Source organism: Choloepus didactylus, chromosome 6 (genome assembly GCF_015220235.1).
Source record: "Choloepus didactylus isolate mChoDid1 chromosome 6, mChoDid1.pri, whole genome shotgun sequence".
Lineage (NCBI taxonomy): Eukaryota > Metazoa > Chordata > Mammalia > Pilosa > Megalonychidae > Choloepus > Choloepus didactylus.
Genome location: NC_051312.1, coordinates 3,310,284 through 3,330,700, shown reverse-complemented (window position 1 = coordinate 3,330,700; position 20,417 = coordinate 3,310,284). Strand labels below are relative to the sequence as shown.

General features: G+C 56.3%; 1 protein-coding gene across 1 annotated transcript; it reads left to right on the top strand.

Annotated features, from left to right (window-relative positions):
* Nucleotides 1-6,821: 6,821 nt before the first annotated feature.
* LOC119536550 (tumor necrosis factor receptor superfamily member 10A-like) lies at nucleotides 6,822-19,626 on the top strand. Its single transcript, XM_037839414.1, has 9 exons — nucleotides 6,822-7,346; nucleotides 7,504-7,648; nucleotides 7,743-7,822; nucleotides 12,055-12,178; nucleotides 13,371-13,499; nucleotides 15,079-15,190; nucleotides 16,304-16,377; nucleotides 17,186-17,314; nucleotides 17,862-19,626. The coding sequence occupies exons 1-9, from the start codon at nucleotides 6,822-6,824 to the stop codon at nucleotides 18,050-18,052; spliced, it is 1,509 nt and encodes a 502-aa protein (XP_037695342.1). The 3' UTR covers nucleotides 18,053-19,626.
* The last annotated feature ends 791 nt before the right edge of the window (nucleotides 19,627-20,417 follow it).

Sequence of the window (20,417 nt, the reverse complement as noted above, 5' to 3'; positions counted from 1 at the left end):
ATATTTTCCCACCTATTTAGGTCCTTTTTTATTTCTTTTAATAAAATTTTGTAATTTCCTGTGTAGAGGTCTTTTATGGCCTTGATTAAGTTTATTCCTGGGTAGTTGATTTTTTTAGTTGCTGTTGTAATGGAATTTTTTGTTGTTGTTGCCTCTTCATTAGGTCATTACCAGTGTATAGGAACTTTACCAACACATGTGGATTAATCTTATATCCCCCACTCTGCTGAATTTGTTTATTGGCTCAAGTAGCTTTCTGGTTGAATCCTTAGAATTTTTCAAATATAAGATCATATCATCTGCAAATAATGACAGCTTTACTTCTTCCTTCCCAATTTGGAATTCTCTTGGTGAATTGCTCTGGCTAGAACTTCTGGCACAATGTTGAATAACAGTGGTGACAGTGGGCATCCTCGTCTCATCCCCGATCTTGGGGGATGGCTTTCAGCCTCTCACCATTGACTACTATGCTGGCTGTGGGTTTTCATATATGCCCTTTGTTCTAGTTTGCTAATGCTGTGGAATGCAAAACACCAGAGATGGATTGGCTTTTATAAAAAGGGGGCTTATTTGGCTACACAGTCACAGTCTTAAGGCCATAAACTGTCCAAGGTAACACATCAGCAATCGGGTACCTTCACCGGAGGATGGCCAAGGGCATCCAGAAAACCTCTGTTAGCTGGGAAGGCATGTGGCTGGTGTCTGCTCCAAAGTTCTGGTTTCAAAATGGCTTTCTCCCAGGACGTTCCTCTCTAGCAAGCTTGCTCCTCTTCAAAACGTCACTCACAGCTGCACTGAGTTCCTTCTCTCTGAGTCAGCTCATTTATATGGCTCCACTGATCAAGGCCCACCCTGAATGGGCGGGGCCACGCCTCCATGGGAATATCTCATCAGAGTCATCACCCACAGCTGGGTGGGGCACAGTCCAAGCAAATCCAACCAGCACCAAAACGTCTGCCCCACAAGACTACATCAAAGATAATGGCGTTTGGGGGACACAATACATTCAAACCGGCACACCCTTTATCATATTGAGGAAGTTTCCTTCAATTCCTAACTTTTGAGGTGTTTTTATCAAAAGGGGATGTTGAATGTTGTCAAATGATTTTTCAGTGTCTATCGAGATGATTGTTTGATTTTCCCTCTTGATTTGTTGATGTGTTGAATTACACTAACTGATTTTCTTATGTTGAACCACCCTTGCATGCCAGGAATGAACCTGACTTGGTCGTGGTGTATAATTCTTTTAATGTGCCTTTGGATGTATTTTGTTGAGAGTTTTTGCATCTATATTCATTAGGGAGATTGTCCTATAGTTTTCCTTTTTCGTAGTGTCCTTATCTGGTTGTGGTATCAGAGTGTGATGTTAGCTTCATAAAATGAGTTAGATAGTGTTCCTTTTTCTTTAATTTTTTGAAGGAGTTTGAGCAGGAATGGTGTCAATTCTTTTTGGAAAGTTTGGCAAAATTCCCCTGCGAAGACGTTTGGCCCTGGGCTTTTATTTGTAGGAGAATCTTGATGACTAATTGGATCTCTTTGTTTGTGATTGGTTGGTTGAGGTCTTCTGTTTCTTCTTGGGTCAGTCTAGGTTGTTCATGTGTTTCCAGGAAATTGTCCATATCCTCTAAATTGTCTAGCTTGTTGGCATACTGTTATTCATAGTATTATCTTATGATTTTTTAAAATTTCTTCAGGATCCATAGTAACTATCCCTTTCTCATTTCTGATTCTATTTATTTGGGTCTTCTCTATTTTTGACTTTGTCAGTCTAGCTAAGGGTCCTTCAACCTTGTCATTCTTCTCAAAGAACCAAGTTTTGGTTTTATTTATTCTCTCTGTTGTTTTTTTTCTCCAGCCCATTTATTTCTGCTTTACTATTTATTATTTCTTTTTGTCTACTTGCTTTAGAGTTAGTTTGCTGATCATTCTCTAGCCTCTTCAGTTGTTCAGTTAGATCTTAAGTTGTAGCTCTTTTTTGCTTTTTGACATATGCATTTAGAGCTATAAATTTTCCTTCTCAGCACTGCCTTCACTGCACCCCACAAGTTTTGATATGTTGTGTTCTCATTTTCATTCATCTCTAGATATTTACCAGTTTTTCTTGCAATTTCTTTGATCCACCGGTTGTTTAGGAGGGTGTTGCTTAACCTCCCTGTGTTTGTGAAAGATCTGGTTCTTGGGTGGCTGCTGATTTCTAGTTGCATTCCATTATGGTCAGAGAATGTGCTTTGAATAATTTTGAGCTCTTTAAATTTATTAAGACTTGTTTTGTGCCCCAGCATATGATCTATCCTGGAGAACGTTCCATGGGCACTAGAGAAGAATGTGTATCCTGGTATTTGGGGATGTAACAATCTATATGTCTGTTAAATCTAATTCATTTCTCATATTGTTTAGGTTCTCAATTTCCTTATTCATCCTCTGTCTAGTTGTTCTAGCTATAGAAGTGATTGGTGTATTGAAGTCTCCAATTATTATTGTAGATGCATCTATTGCTCCCTTCAGTTTATCCAATGTTTGTCTCATGTATTTTGGAGCTCCTTGATTGGGTGCATAAACATTTAGAATTTTTATTCTTGGTGAATTATCCCTTTTATTAATATATGGTATCCTTCTTGATCTCTAATGACACTTTTGCATTTAAAGTTTATTTTGTCCAATATTGGTATAGCTACTGCAGCTTCCTTTGGATTGCAGTTTGCATGGAATATTTTTTCCCATCGTTTCACTTTCAGTCTCTTTGTGTCACAGGGTCTCAGATGAGTCTCTTGTAAACAGTATATCCCTGGGTTATATTTTTTTAATCCATTCGACCAGTGTGTATATTTTAATTGAAGAGTTTAATCCATTCACATTCAAAGTTATTACTGTGAAGGGAGTTCTTAAACCAGCCATCTTATTCTTTGGTTTTTATTTGTTAGATCTATTTTGTAACCCTATTTTTTTTTTCCTTTAAGTTATCCTTACTAATAACCCTTCAATTCTGTGCTTTTCTCCAGACTTCTGTCTCCTTTATTCTTTACTCAGCTGGTAGAGCTCCCTTTAGTATTTCTTGCATGGCAGGTCTCTTGTTAACAAATTATCTCAGCATTTGTTTGTGTAAGTTTTAAACTCTCCCTCAATTTTGAAGGGGAGCTTTGCTGGATAAAGAATTCTTGGCTCGAAATTTTTCTCTTTCAGAATCTTAAACATGTCATACCACTGCCTTCTTGCCTCCATGGTGCCCACTGATTAGTCAGTACTTAGTCTTATGTGGTTTCCCTTGTATGTGGTGAATCGCTTCCTTCTTGCTGATTTCAGAAGTGTCTCTTTCTCTTCAGCATTTGACAATCCAATCAGTATATGTCTCAGAGTAGGTTTTTTGGATTTACTCTTTTTGGAGTTCGTTGAGCATCTTTAATTTGGATATTTACATCATTTAGAAGGATTGGAAAGTTTCCCCAACAATTTCTTTGAATACATTTCCTAGCCCTTTTCTCTTCTCTTCCCCTTCTGCAACACCACTGATTCTTATATTTGTGCACTTCATGCTGTCCATGATTTCCCTGAGATTCTTTCAAAGTTGTTTATTTTTTTCACCATTCGTTCTTTTGTGCTTTCATTTTCCATCACCCTATCTTCAAGGTCACTAATTTGTTCCTCCACTTCAAATCTGGTGTTATGTGTCTCAAGAATATTTTTGTCCTGATTAACAGTATCTTTTATTTCCATAAGATCCGCTATTTTTTTGTTTACTCTTGCAATGTCTTCTCTATGCTCTTCTAGGGTCTTCTTGTCCTTTATATCCTGAGCCATAATATTGATATTTGTCAGTACTTCTTTGATTAATCACTCCAAATTGTGTGTCTCTTCTGGTTTTTTAATTTGTTCGTTGGCCTTGTCCATATCTTCTATATCTTTCAAGTACTTTGCAATTTTCTGTTGGCATCTGGGCATTTTCTTGTCTTGATGGGGTTATTTTGGGAAGTGTAGAATTAGTTGAGTATTTATATATGATGTGATTTGCTGGAGTGCAGTTTCCCAATCTTGCCAGCAGGTGGACGCCTTGAGGCACAGCCTGCTGGGGTGCAGTTTCCCAATCCTACCAGCAGATGGTGCTCTCAAGCCAATCTTCCTGAACTCTTGTGTGGTAGGCAGAGTCTAAACGGGGTGGGGAACAAGTCAGTGCATGGGATCTCCTGTGCTCTGGGGAATCCTGGTCCTGGGGCTGCAACATGGGCCCCAAGCGGGTAGGCAGCAAGTCTGCTCAAGGGCACCGGCAGGTGGGACGTGGGCCCTGCCTATCGGCTCTCTGCCTGCCTTGCACCCAGGAGTCTCTGGGGTGTGGGAGGGGCTCCCGACAGCCAGCATGGTGCCTCTCCCTTCCCCGCTTCTCACCGCTACACCCCCCTGGACTCCTGTGGGGGGAGAGCCATCACAGCCAGCAGGGCTCCCCCACGTCTGGCTGTGGAGGATCACCCCCAGCAAACCTTCCAGGTAGGTGGATGGGAACAGAGAGCCACTGCTCACTCCCTGCCCTGCAGCAGTTTTGCTGCTGCTGGCCTGGAGATTGGGGAGGTCTGGAACAAACTCCCCCCATTCCTTGAGCCATAGTCTCTCCTCCATTTTTGTCCCTGTCCACTCCACGTACTGTGGGGGACCCTCTATGGCCAGTCACACCCAGGAACCGCAGTCCCTGTTGTCCTCCGGCCCCTTTCTATTTACTCCGTCTGCCTCACCTACTCCACCATCTTCCCGGAAGTCAGACCTCTCCATTGTTCTTATCATCTGTTAATCTGCCTGCCCGCTCATTCCCCATGTGGCAGAGCGGGGCTTCTGGATGGTGGGTTTTCTGACCAGGAACTGACCAAGGACGGCTCGTCACAGCTGTGCTCCTGGAAGGGCAGGTAGAGGCCACTGCTTCAGGAGGACTGTCCCTCACCTGCTCACACCCACTGCAGTGACACTGACATGGCTCTCTGCAAGGTGCTGCTATGGTTCTCAGATCCACCCAAAGCGACCGCAGGCTTTCAACGGGAAAGAAGCCGTCTAGTCCTTCCTGCCCTCCCAGTTCCAGGACACGTCCACACTCCCACGGGCCCTGCAGCACCCAGCGCCAGCCCCACCCTCTCTTCCCTCACATGCTCCAGTCCCTCATGCTGCCCAGACTCTCCACGTCTAAGAGCTGCTGCTTGTTAGAGTGTTGATGCAAAGAGAGTTTCACCTTAAGGCAATAAGGCAAACACCTGCTGTTACATCTATTCTAACAGGAATTTGAAACTGAAACAGAGCTTCCTTGCCTTGTAGGCAAGTGCACAGACCCTGGGTGCTCTGGTGCCTTGGGAGGTGACACCATGCACCCAGACGAGGCACATGGGGGATGGGGGTTCTTGGGGTGGGGACCACAGGCCTGAGAAGCCTCCTGTCCTCCTGGCCTGGGGCACCAGGGGTCTCTGGGGAAGGCCCATGACCCACACTCACTGCTCAGTTCAGAAATGGGAGTCCAAGCTCTTGCTCTCCCCAAACATCAAATCCAGCACCAGTCCTTGGAAATGTTCCCAACTGGGTCCCTGCATTTCTTTATCCTGGGCCGGCAGCTTTAGCTCTCGCCTACCTGTGTCCCTGAGCTCTTCAGGAAGGGAAATGCCGGGGCTCCAGCCAGGACTCTCGCTCCCGACACTGGGTCAGCCCCAACCCCCGTCTCCTCTGTCTCCACCATCCTCCTTGCGGCCTCCTGAACTATCAGGTGTGTCCTCGTGGGGCTGGCCCAGGCCGCCAGCTCCCGAGAGGATTCAAAGGGTCCCATAAGGTTCTGCTTCATGGGGGCCTCCTGGATTCCCCCCCTCCTCCTGTCCATTGCTGAGGAGGGTCCCAAGGCCCAGATCTGGAGGCACACTCGTCTACACCCTTCGCAGGGCCTCCCTATCTGGACTTTTTGGGAGAGGCGCCAAGCAACACAGCAGGCCTCTCTGGGGCCTGGAGAGCCATCATCTCCTGCCTTGACTCCCACAACGTGCCCTCCAGGGCCTGTGAGTTGCTTTCCAGTCTCCTAATGGGCCTTCTCCCTGTGGGGTCCCCTGTGGGTAGACCCCTCCCCCTGGAACGCGTTTCCCACCCACCCCATCCCCATCCCCCGTCTAAGTCAGCCTCCGGGCACCAGGGCCCCTCCCTGGGGCTCATCCCAGGCCCTGGGAGACCCTGAGACCCCTGGGTGCCCTTGTCCCCTCTCAGCGGCTCATCTCCAGGGCTCGACCTCGACGGTGACTTAGATCCCAACGCGTGGAGACCTGTCCCTAGTGCCCGTGTCCCTGCAGCTGCACCGCGACCCCCTCCCACCCTTCGCCCACACTGGTCCCGGACCCTGTTGAAAGCTTGTCGCCCAGATGCGCCGTCCTGGCGGGTGGAAACCCCCTCCCCGCAGGCCTCGGGCGCCACTTCCCCAGCGCGCTCTCCCTCGGCGCCATGCGCTCCCTTTCCCGGGCGCTGAGCCTGGGTGCCTGCCCCCGGGTGGGTCGCTGTCCGGTGAGTCGCTCCCCTCAGCTCCCCGCGGCGGTGAGTCACGCGTCTGGACTCTTCCTTCTGCCGGTCACCCAGGGGGAAAAGTGGGCGGCCCCTGTCACCCGGGCAACCCAGGGGCAGGGACTTCCCGCCCGGCTCCAGCGGCGGAGGCAGGCGGCTCCTCCGGGTTAAAACTGGAAACCGCGATGTGGGGGCACCGCGGCCCGGGGCTCGGCCCTGCCTGTGCGCGCAGTCGCCCGGCCACCGCCGCTCCTCTGAGCCGCTTTGTTCGCGCTCCTCCATCACCCCCGGGTAGGGGGAACCACAGACTTTTTTGGGCCGCGATGGGTCCCAGGCCAGGGCTGCGCTCTGGCGGCGAGCTCGGTGGCCGCTTCCTCCCGGGCGTGGATTATTTCGGTGGCCGGAGGGGGTTGGGGATAAGTGGGGGGGGGGTCAGGGGTGGGAAAGCCCCCGTTGCCCTTCCTGGGCCGTGTCCTGTTCACCCCGGTCCCCGTGAGGGCACAGGGGAGTCCGTCGACATGGCCCTTGGGATAACGAAAGAACGCCTGGAGGGGCTTGCGGCTCCCCCAAATCCCTCCCAGACTCCAACCCCCACCGCGCACGAGGCTCCAGGGGGACTCAGAGAACTTGGGGGCGTGAGGGGAGACGGAGGGTCGGACGCTAGTGGGGGCCTCAAGACACAGGGGGTGACAACACGGCTGGAGCCTGTGCTCACCCTTACCGGGCGCTCGGTGGTGGGGTGTGACGGGGAGGGGAACCCTGTCAGGAAAGACGTGAACTTGGGGTGTATAGTGGGTGGTGAAAGTCGTCGCTACCCCGTCCCTCCCCTTGCAGCGACAGGACAGCAGGTTGGGCCTCTTGGGGGGTAGGAGGGCGGGGACCGCGGTCCCGGGGGCGCCGATGCCGCTGCGAGGTCTGGGGGAGGCCAGAAGCCTCGGCCCGCGCTGCACTTCGGGGATCCTGGGGCGCCCTGGGTCCTAAGGTTCCGCGGACGCCTGTCGTCAGGCGGCTCTTTGCGCGCTGGGTCCCCGGCGTCCGGGCCTGACGCTGGCGGGTGGCGGCCTCGGCCTGGGGCCGGAAGCTCTCCAGGGCCTGGAGCGCAGCGTTGGCCTCCGGGCGCCGCCTCCGGGAGCCCCGGCCTGGGGAACCCGTGGGCCGGGGGCGGGGCCGGGGGTGCGGCCGGGGGCGCCGATGCCGCTACGTGGTCTGGGGCGGGGCCTGCACACTGTGGCTATAACTGCGAGGCGCGCAGCAGTTTCGTCAGATGCGCACGATGTTCGCGCTCGCTGCCCTGGCGCTGTCGCTGCTGCTGCTCCGGGTGCAGGTGGGTGGGCGTCAGCGGGTCGCGGGGCAGGGAGAAGGGAAGGGGTCCCGGGGGGCGAGGACCCCGAACACTGAAGGCTGCCGGGTCCTGCCGCGCGCCCCGAGGGTTTGGCGAGGACGGAGGGACCGACTTGGAAACACTCGCGAAGTGTCGGCTCTGAATCCAAAGGGAGCCCCGAGACGCCCCGCACTCCCGGCCCCCCGCGACCCCCCCCCCAGCCCGATTCGGAACAGATCGCGGAGGCGAATCCCCTTCCCGTGTCCCCACCTCGCAGGGCAGCCGGGCGCGCCCGCTGTCTTCCCGTTGAGCGCGCCCGGAGACCCTCTCGGAGCCCGCCCTGGGCAGGGTCACGGGATCGCGGCAAGTCGTCCCCTCCTGGGGCTCTCGGGGCGGCTAACGGGGACTCGGAGCGCGTCGTGGGGCCGGGGGCGGCGGGGGACGGCCCGGGAGACACTGGCAGAGCCTCCTTCGGGCTCCACTTGGCGGCCGCGCGGCGCCTCCGCGATCTGCGCCGGTGGCGGGTCCCGAGCTTGGGGGTTGGGGGGGTGGTGCGCGGCCCCGGAGGTCGTGGACGAGACCCACCTGGGCGCGAGGGCAGGTGAGGCTGAGGGGGCGGGGCCTGCCCTTTCTTTGGCAACTGGATTCTTTCTCTTTATCACTTTCTTTACTTCTTTCTTTCTTCACAGGAAATGCACATTGTGAGGCCATTTATTGCCTTACAATTTATTTATAATTTGCGGAGGGAGGTTAACTGCCTTATTGAGGTAGGACAGACAGACATCCACTGCCCATATTTGAAGTGGACACTTTGAGAAGTGCAAACCCCTCAGGAAGCCCCTAAGCCCCCAGGTGAGAACACGCCCACCTTCCCAACGCCCCCCCCCCCCCCCCCAGGCCCTTCCAGGCTCCCTCTCTGGTGAGTGCTGCATTTTCTAGAATTTATTACATGGAGCCTGCACCACTCTGTGTCTCATGCGCCTTCTTTCACTTCGTAGAGTGATTTTGAGGCTCATCCATGGCCTGAATGGGTCATTCATTCATTCATTCTTCTTTGTGCCTTTCTCTCAGTTAACTGACCAAATACACATAACCTAGAAACCATTTGAGCCACATTGAATTGGACAATTCTGCAACATTAAGTACACTGATATGCTCATGTAACTCCCACAGCCAGCTATTTCTAGAACCTTTTCCTCATCCCAAAAAGAAACTCATCTCCATTTGCAGCCCCTCCCCTTCCTCCACCCCAGCTCCCCGAAACCTCTGATCTGCTTGGGCCTCAGTGATTTGCTGGTCCCAGGATTGTGCATGAGAGGGGCAAGGTTCCCCGGCTGTGCCTGGCTGGGGTCCGCAGCCGCCGTCCTCAGGGCCATCCCCGCTGTGTCCTGTCTGCCCCCGGCTGTCCTTTCATGGCTGAACCATATTCTACTGCGTGGGGAGACCACCTGGGGTCCCCACTCCCCTGCCAAGGCCCCTGGGTGCTGCCACCTTGGACTGCTGAGAACACAGCTGCGGGGACGCTGCCACCCAGTGTAGGGCGCGTCCTGGTATAGACGCTTCTGGGTCTGTCCCTGGGCTGCGAGGGCCGGTCTCAGGGTGGGTCTGGGCGAGGGCTCTGAGGACCCCCAGGGTGTTTCCTGTGGGGCTGTTCCACTGTCACCCCCACCAGGTACAGGGCTGAGGTTTCCACTCATCTGCACCAGCAACTGGTGTTGTTTTTTTTAGCTATGAATTTTATTGACAAACACTCTACATCCACCAAGCAAACACACACCCCCTCCCATCACCCCGGACCCTCTAATCTACTTTCTGTCTCTGGAAAGTTGCTGCCTCTAGACACCTCTTACCCGTGACACTGTTCAGTATGTGTCGCTATGTGTCCTGCTCATTTCTCTAGGATGTTGGAAGGTTCTGCTGTGATACAGCAATCCCAACCCAAATCCCAGCAGCCTACTTGGCAGAAATGGAAAAGCCAATTACCAATTTATTTGGAAGGATAAAGGGCCCAAGGATCCAGAAACCTCTGGAAAAAGGAGAAGGAAGTTGGGGAACTCACCCTTCCTGCCTTCACAGCACATGACAGTTGCCTGCAATCAGGACTCCTGCCTGCCTTCTCCATGGGTGACAGTGAGACCCTGCCCCAGGGGCTCCTCTCCTGCCCCATCCCCACCCAACCCCACCACCTACCCTCGCTGGCCTTATCCATCGCACAGCGTGCAGCAGGGTGGCTGAGGCTCTCGCCTGCCTGCTGGGGGTCCCACCCAGGGGTTCCCTGCAGGAGGAAGCAGAGCAGGTGCCGGGAGGAGCAAAGGAGAAACCAGCCCTCCCTGCGATGGCCGTGCTCCTGGAGTAGACTCTCTGCTCTCGGGTCCGCCCCACTCCAGGCCTCCAGCCCCGGGACTGATGGGACAGGCCTGTGCTCCTGTTGGCCGCAGGCTGTGGTGGGGTCAGGGACCCCAAAGTGTCTGGAGGTGGAGGGCAGAGCCGTGGAACCAGGGCAGCCCTGCCCCGGCCCTGCTCAGGCTCCCTTCCGAACCCCCACGGGGGGAGCAGCAGTGGGGGGAGGAGGGATCTGGGGCCTGGAACCCCCCCACTTCCTGGGTGAATCCGCTTCGGGGGCGCTGAGCCCTCTCCCCCTCCCAAGGGAATCCCCACACCCCCAGGAATCCGGTGGTGACCCAGGATGTGCTGCTGCGGCTCCGGGGTCCTCTACTGTCACCTCTAGGCTTCCCACAGCCACGACCCCCTGGGTCCCCAGTGACCCCTGTCGCTCTGTGACCCGGAAGACGGCCGGGAAAGCAGCTTCGTGGCTGCCCTGGGCCTTCTCAGCCTGGAGCCCCCTTCACTCGGGACTCGGGGGTCTCCACGTCAGCCAGAGCCGGGGGGACAGCCAGCGCCCCCGACCCGAGAGGAGCCGTCCAGACTCTCCTGCTCCCCCCTCCTCACCGACTGAGGAGGCCCGAGCCCGCCTGGCCTGGGGGGCAGGGGTCCCTGGGTTCCAGCTGAGGTCAGCAATGGAAAAGGGTCAGGCGTCGGCCACGTGTTTGCCTGAGGTGGCCGAGGAGCGAGACTGGGGAGACCCGGCAGCACGCGCCGTGCTGGGACAGGGGCCCCAGGGCGCTTTAAGGGGGCTTTAATGTGGCTTTAAAGTGTCTGTGGGTGTCGGTTGTTTCCTCTGTGAGGTTCTCACAACTGTTTTGCTTCATCATATTGCAGCAGCTCAGGTTAGAGACCTAGAAACGTGGGAGGTTTGCAGTTGAGACACCACATGTATTTTGTGGTTTATAATACGATTCGCCTGTACATAGCAAGTCCTGGGAGTTAATATCTGCACGAGACCCGTTTCCTGTGATGTGTTAATATCTACTACTTCATAACTCTTGATGCATTTTTATTGGAATTCTGGACCCTGGGGAGCTCAGCGTTCTTTAGGTTTGTTTTCACAGTGGGAGGGTTTCAGGTGAGGTTTTCATTTTTCTCAAGGGCTCTGTAAGGAATCCTTTAAGGAGCAATTTTAGGATCGGATGCTCTTGGCTGACTGGGCCAACGATTGAAGAGCACAGTTCCCTTCCTGGGGAGCCTCAGGAGGATTTCAGCCTCCCTGCTTGTGGCTCCTGGCTCCGCTGGCAGCAGGTGCCCCTTGGTGGCCGCGCACAGCCCACTCGGTCCCCATTTCCGCCATCTCCGGGCCACCTGGGCCCTCTCCAGGGAGCCCCTGCCCCTTCGGGGTCCCGGCGTGTGGGCCTTGGCCGTCGGCCTCTGCACTTCCCCCGCCCGGACGTTCCTTTGGGACGTGGGTGAGGGTTTGACTGAATTCCTGTCCCCGAGGAGAGCCTGTGCGCTGTCCTGTCACCCCAAGGAGGGGGCAGAGAGGAGGGTCCCGCCCGCCCCCAGCAGTGCGGCTCTGCCCTCCGCGCTCTCCCCAGTGCGCTGCTGCGGCCCCTGCGGGACCGGGGTAGGGCCGTGTCTGGTGGGCCGGGCGCAGGTGGGGGGCGAGACCCCCGGGGCTGTGTCCCGGCTCCCTTGTGACCCGGGGGCTGGGCTGGTCGCCCCCCGCCCCATCTATGTCTATCAGGGTGTCAGTCGTACGCACCTCCGGGTGGGAATTACCATGAATCGAGCACCTGATCACTCCCTGCTGAGGAAACACCTCCTGACACAGCGGCCACTGCCCTGGGCCCTTGCTGACCCGCGTCTGTCCCCGCGTCTGTCCCCGTGTCTGTCGTTTCCAGATGACGGCCACCCCTGCCCCGCCCCACCTGATTCCCACCGGGAGCCGGGAGGCCGCTGACCCGCTGGGCTGTGGGCCCCACGAGTACTGGACGGCCGGACGCTGCTGCAGGCCCTGCCCTCCCGGTGAGTCCCGGGGGCCCCACCCAGACCTCGGCACCCCTGAGCGGGGAGGGAGGGCTGGGGCTCCCCTCGGCAGCCCCCACACGGAGACCCTGGGCTGGAGGGTCCCGCCCCCCCCAGGCCTCCCCCTCCTCCCCGGGGAGGGTCCCAGGGGCTCAGGAGGCGCCTGTGTGTGTTTGTCCCTCCGAGGGCAGAGGGGGCCCAGCAGGCCCTCCCGGTCCAGGCCTGAGTCACCCCCACCCTCCAGGGCTGAGCGGGGCCAGGGGAGGGCGGGAGGGCCTGAGGGACAACTGGGGGTGACTCTTGCAGGAGCCGGCCCCCCCGGGCAGTGAGGAGGGGAGTCCGAGCAGTCCAGGGGCGTCTGGTTACCCCATTTGATCGAGGACCCTCCTGGGCCCCTGCTGTCTGTGCACTGGGGCGTGCTCTCCTACGGGGACCTGTGTCCCTGGGTCGGGGCCACAACCACCCTCGGGGCCGATGACTCCCTGGAGGTCAGAGGACGCAGAGAGGCTGTGAGACCCCCCAGGGAGAGGACCCGGGTTAAAACCAGCCAGGGAAACGCACCCCGGCAGGGTGAGGGGAGACCAGGCTCCAGGGGACGTCTGGGGTCCAGGGATCACCCTGGGGTCAGTCACAGGGACGTGAAGCCCCGGGGCTGCCCTGAGCGCCTCAGTCTGCAGCCCCCCACCCAGAGGCCCCCCTGATGCAGCGCGGCCAGACCCCAGGGGACCGGGAGTGGGGTCATCTTACAACCCATCTGAACCCAAACTACCCCAAGAAGGCTTGTCCCAAGGAGGCTGGAGGAGGCTGAGGAGTGGGCACTGGCCGCGGACACCCTTCTGGGAGATCTGGCTGCCCTGGGGGTCGGGGAGGCCCCTGCTGGCTGAGGGGTCCCCAGGGAGTGTTTCCTGCGAGTGCTCAGGACCCGCAGCCCCCTGTCAGCTCTCGGGTCCCTGCCCGGCAAACCCGGTTAGTGACTCCGAGGGGAGCAGGTGGAGTCCTGATCTCTCCCTCTGCTCAGGGGATTGGGGCGCAGGGTCAGCCGTGCTGTCCCCCTCCTTCCCGGATGTGTGGAGACCCCGCCCTCCCTTCTGGCTGCTCAGACCGAGGACGAGGCTCGGGGTAGAGGCCGGGGCTCATCATGGGGCTGGGGGTGCCCCCCTGCGGCTCTCACCACTGCCCCTCCCCTGCACAGGCCACCACGTCTCCAAGCCCTGCAGGAGCCCCCACACCCGGGGGAGGTGCGAGGCCTGTGCCCCCGGGACGTTCACAGCGCACCCCAACGGTCTGCCCGCCTGCCTGCCCTGCTCCACCTGCAGCCAGGGTGAGTCCTCGGCTGCAGGCCTGGGTGGGGGGACCCCAGGCCTCTCCCCGGCTGCTGAGCCGGGACCTGGGGGCCAGAGACTGGGGCCCCAGCACTGGTGTGGGGGGCAGTGCGTTCTCCCAGCACAGGGTGCAGCTGCACAGAAAGGTGCATGGAGAGAACTCACGGATAAAGTGTCCCCCGATGATGGGAGAGCGGGAGGGAGGGGACAGCAGAAGGTGCGCTGACCAGTGCGCAGCCATTTGTGTCACGACAACTGCCAGCCTGTAGAGAAGCTGAAGGAGAAGCACAGTGGGCACTGCCGGGTCTGCCCCGTGAGAAAGACAATTGTTAACATGTTACCGTGTGTGTGCTTGTGTGCATGTGTGTGCTTGTACGTGTGCATCTCTGTACAGGTGCTGTGTGTATGCATCTGTGTGTGTATTTGGGTGTACATCTGTGTGTGTGTATATGTGTTAGTTTGTGCATGTGTTTATGTGTGTGTATTTGTGTGTACATGTGTAATGTGCATATGTGCATGTGTGTGCATGTGCATGTCTCTTTGTGTGTGTGTGTGTGTCTTTGTGCAGGTGTGTGTATACATGTCTGTACGGTGTATATCTATCTGTGCATGTGTGTTTCCATGTGCATCTGTGTAAGTGTGTGTACATGTGTGTATTAGTGTGTATTTATGGGTGTGTATATACCTGTGCCCATGCATGCGTGTGTGTGCGTGTTTGTGTGTACATGTGTGTATGCGTGTGCGTGCATGTACGTGTATATGGGCATGTGTGTGCAGATGGCCCCTTTCACAGTAAGTTGCTGGGGTCGCCCTGGCCTGCAGCCCCCGATCCTGAGAGTAGACACGTCCCCAAAGACCCTTGGCGTCACCTCAACCACAAGACCAGCAATAGTCCCCTTACGGCGTCCAGCAGGCATTCCTCAACCAGACTTCCTACAACCTGATTTTTCTTTAAAATGTTGCTGATAATCCATGCGCAGAGTGTGGCCGGGGCATCCCAGCCCACAGGGTGCAAGGACACTCTCAAGGGTTTGGTGGAGGCTGCGGGGAGAAGGCTTGTTAGGAGTGTACAAGGGGGAGCCCCCAAGCCAGGGGGGCTGCAGGAGATGGCACCTGAGGAAACGGAAGGTGCAGGAAGAGGGGAGCAGATTCCCAGGATGTGTCCCAGAGCCGGCACACGGTATATCAGATACCGGCAGACCGTGGGGGTCCGGGGTCCAGGGCCCGAGCCGATGGCGCCGTTGGGGTCCGAGTCTGGCCTGTGCTGGGCCTGTGAACCGGCTCCTCCTCGTGGAGGCCGCTGGGGCCACTGGAGGTTAAGGATCAGCCTGGAAGTGCCCACCTGAGACCCCGCACCAGGTCTGGGTGCTCCCCCGGGCCGTGTCCTCGTGCGAGTGCAAGTGTGGGTGTCCCCGGCCGTGCTGCTCACAGTCCAGCCGTGCGGGATCCTCTCGGGTGTCTGCCAGGGCCGTTCCGTCCAGGGCAGCCCTGGGCACCTGCTCGCGTGACCTGTGGCCGCAGGCTCGCAGGGGACAGGGTGCTCCCACCTGGACTGACCGCGTCTCTCCTGAACCGCAGACCAACTGGCTGTGCAGGAGTGCTCCGCGGCCAGCGACCGGCGGTGCCAGTGCCAGGACGGCCGCTTCCACCGGGCCGCGGGGAGCGAGGGGCCCTGCAGGCGCTGCAGCACGTAGGTGACCCTGAGCGTCCCTCACCCCGTGACGTGGGACCCGGGAGGGTTTTCTTATCACCCCCAAGTCACAGAAGTCACCACATTTCCATTACTTCATTTGGACAAATTCTATCTGAACAGCTCGTTTCTCCTTCCACGTGTTTTCTGATGGCCTTTCATTTTAGAACATGATTTGCCTTTCGAGCCTTTCCTTCCCCACGCTCCCCAGGCTCCTCCTTGGTCTTCTCCATCATGGATTCCGGGGTCCCCTGGGCCCCCTGGCTCTGCTCTGAGGCTCTGCTCCCAGGGGGCAGCCGGGGACCTCCATTCCTACCCCCCAGCGCCGCCCCTGCCCTCCCCTTTCTTGGTTTACGCCTTTGTGTGGCTGAAGCGCATCCTCACCTAACACCCGCGGAAAGGATGCAGGACGTGGGCCTTGACCCCTCCAGTGTCCGGCTTCCGGGGCCCCAGCGCCCCAAGGCTGCTCTCAGTCCACGAGGCCTCGAGACCGGCGGACAGGGGTCCCTCACAGGGGCGTCTGGCTGGAAAGGTCTCCCTGTTCCCTGCTTTGTGATCCGGAGTGTGGGGCTCTCAGCGGAAACGTCCATGATTCCCTGGAGAGGGTTAGTCCCTGGGAAATGGATCCCAGAGAAACCCCCTCTCGTCACCCGGCCTGAGGTGCAGTCGGCTGTGGATGTTTCCGGTACTTACAGGTGCCCCAGCTTACGAGGACCCAGAATAACCCTAACGCAGCAGGAGTGACCCGCCCGTGACCTGCAGAAACTCAGAGTCGCCCAAACTCAGAGCTTCATTAAATCCACACAAGAGCCTCAGTGCCTCAGGCCAGGGGCCCACACACGCAGCCGTGAGCACTCCCAGGGGAAAGTTCTTGGACGTTTGTCGTCGTAAGAATCACAGCGACTACATCTCCAGGGTCAGGGCGAGAGTCCAGGCCCCTCTCGGGATCTCCGATGACACCACCCGGTGGCCCCAAATGAGGTTGGGGTGGCAGGACCCCCACTTCCCGAGTCGGGGAGAGGGTCCCAGCTTCCACCTCCATGGGGAGGCGAGGACCCGGCCCCGAGGCCCTGAGCGGGCACTGGGGGGTGACCGACAGCTTCCCTCCCGCAGGTGCCCCAAGGGGATGGCCATCCTGCAGAAATGCAACGCCACAGCGGACACGGTGTGCGGGGAGGCGCGTTCAGGTAGGGGGTCTCCAGCCACTTTGCTCAGTGGGGTGGGGTTCACCACCATGACGTTAGCCTTGAGAACCCCAGCCCTGCACCCTGAATGTGCTCTCTGACCCGATGGGCTCCCCGGTTCTGGACATTTCAGGGACCTGGACTCAGACCGTGGCTGTCCTTCTGCATCTGGCGCCTTTCACGCAGCAGAACATGCTCCACGTCCGTCCCTGTCCAGGCCTGGGTCCCCCTCATTCTTAGGAGCCGAGACTGCTCCGGATGATATTCCACAGGGGGATGTCCTGTGCCCGTCCGGGGCCGATGGACTCTTACGAATAAATTTTAAAAGCAGTAAACCCTTGAGGGGAAGTGGACAGCCCCATTGGTGTTTCCAGGCCGAGGCCCGGGGAGCCAGGCCATCAGGGGGATCCTGGGGATCCCACGTTCCTAGGTCCTGTGCTGGGGGGACGTGGCCATCCCGGGCTGCTGGGCTCAGGGTTCTGGGACGTTCACGCTCCACCAGGCCACCCTGGAGGCACTGGGGCCCGGACACTCGTTCTGGCTCCGCAGGCCCTGCCAGTTTTGGGGTCCTGATGCTGTTTCCTGAGGGGACTGTGCCGGAGGTCCTGGGGGCGGCACAGAGTTCCCTGCTCTGAAACCCCCAGGTGACCAGGTGTGTCCCTCAGGCCACCTGGGGCCCAGCCCTGCCTGCCCCGGGTCACACCTGGGCGGCCTCTTCCCCCACCCTGCGCTCCCCCCACCGCTCCCTCCCCAGGGGCCCTTCTCTGCTGGCTCAGCGAGTAGGGACCTTCTCTTCTTTGTGCTCCTGTAGGCGGGAGACACCACCTGTGCGTGATGGGAGGCGCTGGGATTCCCATACTGGCTGCAGTGCTCCTGTACTTCTGTTCAAAGCGAAGAGGTGGCGAGCGGTGCTGCGTGGGGTGTCAGCCCCCCTGGGACGGTAGGCAGCATCGAGGCGGGACCCTCTGGGTGCTGGATGTGGGACCCGGGCTCAGGGTGGCTCTGGGGGCTGGTTCGCAGCCCCTAGGTCCTGGGGGAGCTCCGGCCCCTGCCCAGGCTCGGGCCCCAGGCCCCGGGGAGACGAGAGGGAGCTGGTCCCCAGCCCGGGGCCTGGGCTGAGGCTCTGGCACCTACAGCCCCAGGACGGGGCCCCCAAAGGCTCTGCAGCAAGGAGCTCAGGTCGATCCTGGGCAGCTAGGGCTCCACCCCGGCTGTGTCTGCGGCTGGCTCGGGGAGAGGCTGGGGACTGTGGGCTCTCCCTGGTGACCTGGGCTCTCGGGGACATGGACACACGTCAGGGGAGACCCCAGACATAGAGGGACCCGATGGCGGTGGGGTGGGTGGGCCCTGTCAGGCTCACCCTGGCAGCTTCCCTGCAGGGGCCTGGAGCTGTCCCTCCCCTGGGCAGGGTGCAGCTGCACCCCACAGGATTGGGGGTGCAGGGAGCATCTCCTCCCTCCCTTACCCCGATTTTGCTGACTTCACAGGATGCGCTGAGCGTGTGACCCAGACACAGTCCCCCCGGAGCCCGGGACAGGCCAGGGCCCACCTCACCCCCCAGCGGGGCGGCCGTGCCTCAGGCTGCACCAGGATGGGCTCCAAGAGGACAGTGTCGGTGCCCGAGCCCAGCTCTCAAGGCCGTGGAAGGCTGAGGACCCAGAGCTGGGGGGAGCCCTAGGGTCTCGGGGTTCCACTCACGGGGGCGACACCAAGGGGCCAGGGTTGGCCAGGGTCATCCAAGCTGCGGTCAGGGTCCCACTGAGCCCAGAGCTGACTGCACAGGGTCCCCAGGCCCTGCTGAAAAGACATGAATCTCCCGAGTCCAAAGGAACTAATTTACGATTAAAGGAAGACTTAAAGGCAGAGAAGAAATCTGGATTTGGGGACAATTTGGTTTTGAAATGGAATATACAGTCTAAAAAACCAGATGAGGTGGAAGGTTGGGAGCCTCCAAAAATTGCAGCTGAAGATGTAGCAGCTGATTCAGGGGACACCTTGAGTGACCGCTGTCCTGGCCAGCCGGGGAGGATGACACTAAGGGCCCACTGAAGTCACCACCGGCCAGCTCAGGAAACAGCTGCAGGGGGAGCGTGGACTCAGCGGGAAAGGTGGTCGGGATTAGAGGGCAAAGCAGAGACAACCTGCTGACACCGGGAAGAGTCAGTGACAGTGAAGGAGGAAACACTATGCAACGAAAAAGCCCCCAATCTCCATATACCTTCAAACCAATATTGGCTTAATATTGCACTTTTGTATATAATTTTATCAATTATCTTAGAATTTGCTGGTACCATAGTATTTTTTATTAGTGTATCATTAAGCTGTTTAGTCTGTTTCCCATATTAAAAACAGCAGAGAATCTTATTTCTTGCCTATGGTTCACATTTGGAATTTTATTATTATATGCTGAATTTTGAAATTCCCAAACATACTGTGATTCTTAGTGAATATATACATGTGTTGTACATCTGATTTCCTTATTGTACAATTTTCAATCCATGTGTCGCTGAAGCAGGGATGTGAATTTTTGATGCTGTCCCCTAAGTTATCAGGTATGATTTGCAGTTTGCCACAAAAGTATTTTCGTGCCGTTCTTAGTTGTATTTCTTGGTTTCAGAGTTCACAAACTTTATTCTTTCCTGCAACATATATATGCAGTCTGTGAACAAGGAGGACGCAGTTGTGAAATTCTTTTCTGTTGCCAGAAAATTGCAATCCAGGTGGCAAAATGAACCTTCCAAAGGTTGTATTAAATGTGTAACAAGTTAAAATTTCTTATGATTAAAGGAAAAAATATGTAACCAAATTAAAAAACAAACAAACAAACAAAGGACTCCTGTCTCCAAGGCTCTACTCGACTTCTAAGGCCCCTGATGGTGGATGTATCAGCACGTCTGGTGGCTCTACGGCATAAATGTCTTAAAAGTTCTCCCTTGAGGAGAGCCAGGCCCCTGCTCTCAATCCCCCGGGAGGGAACCTCTGCTGGGAGTGGGACCCCCAGAGCCTGCCCAGGCCCCTCCCTCCTCCAGGAGAGCAGGAGGAGAGACCCGGTCCCAGGTGACGGTCAAGGCCGTGGCCGTGCTCGCCAACCGGAAGATTGGGGGCTGCTGGACGGGGATGCAGTGAGTTGGGTGCTCTTTTTTTTCACTTTTATATTCCATTCTTATTTTTATTCTTTTTGGTGTAAGAAAAATGTTCAAAAATTGATTGGGGTGATGAACACACAACTATATGATGGTACTGTGAACAGTTCGTTGTACACCATGGATGATTGTATGATATGTGAATATATATCAATAAAACTGAATTTTTTTAAGAACGATTCCTTTTCTGTGAAGATCTTATATTCTGGGCAGATGTGGGAACAATTTACAAGTAAGTTAACCAGAAATCAAGATGTGATAATAAATCCTCAAGGCCAGAAATACGAATTGTGAACACAAGGTGATTCCCCCTCTCAGATGTGGGCAGGGGGATCTATTCTGGTGTCTGAAGATGAGAACTATGTAATAAAGCTCCAAGGGAAGAGTTCCAGTAGGAATCAAAATAGAGTTTCCAAATAGGACCAGCCGAGATTTAGGAGGAGAGTGTATCTGAGAGAGTCACAGAACCATTGAACAGGTATAAGAAATAAACTCTGGAAATGTGATCAGTGTCTAATGAGAAGGGCCTCCTGTTCTTGTTTGCTAATGCTGCTGTTATGCAAAACACCAGAAATGGATTGGCTTTTATAAAGGGGGGTTATTTGGTCATAAAGTTATAGCCCTAAGGCCACAGGAGTGTCCAAACAAAGGCACCAACAGTAGGTGCCTTCAGTGAAGAGCACCGATGGCGTCTCGGAAACCTCTGTTGTCTGGGAAGGCACGTGGCTGGCTTCTGCTTGCTCCCAGTTTGCATTTCAAAATGCCTTTCTCCCAGGACGTTTCTCTCTAGGCGTCTGGGGATATTTTCTTAGTTTCTCCCAGGCAAACTCTGCAGTAGCAAAAGTCTACTTTCAATGGTCGTCTCCAAAATGTCTCTCTTGGCTGCACCAACATCAGGGT

Coding starts and splice junctions, on each gene's coding strand:
- LOC119536550 (XM_037839414.1), top strand. CDS start 6,822: ATGGGTCCCAGGCCAGGGCTGCGCTCTGGCGGCGAGCTCGGTGGCCGC. Junction 13,500..15,078: donor CTGCTCCACCTGCAGCCAGG/GTGAGTCCTCGG, acceptor CCTGAACCGCAG/ACCAACTGGCTGTGCAGGAG. Junction 15,191..16,303: donor CCCTGCAGGCGCTGCAGCAC/GTAGGTGACCCT, acceptor TCCCTCCCGCAG/GTGCCCCAAGGGGATGGCCA.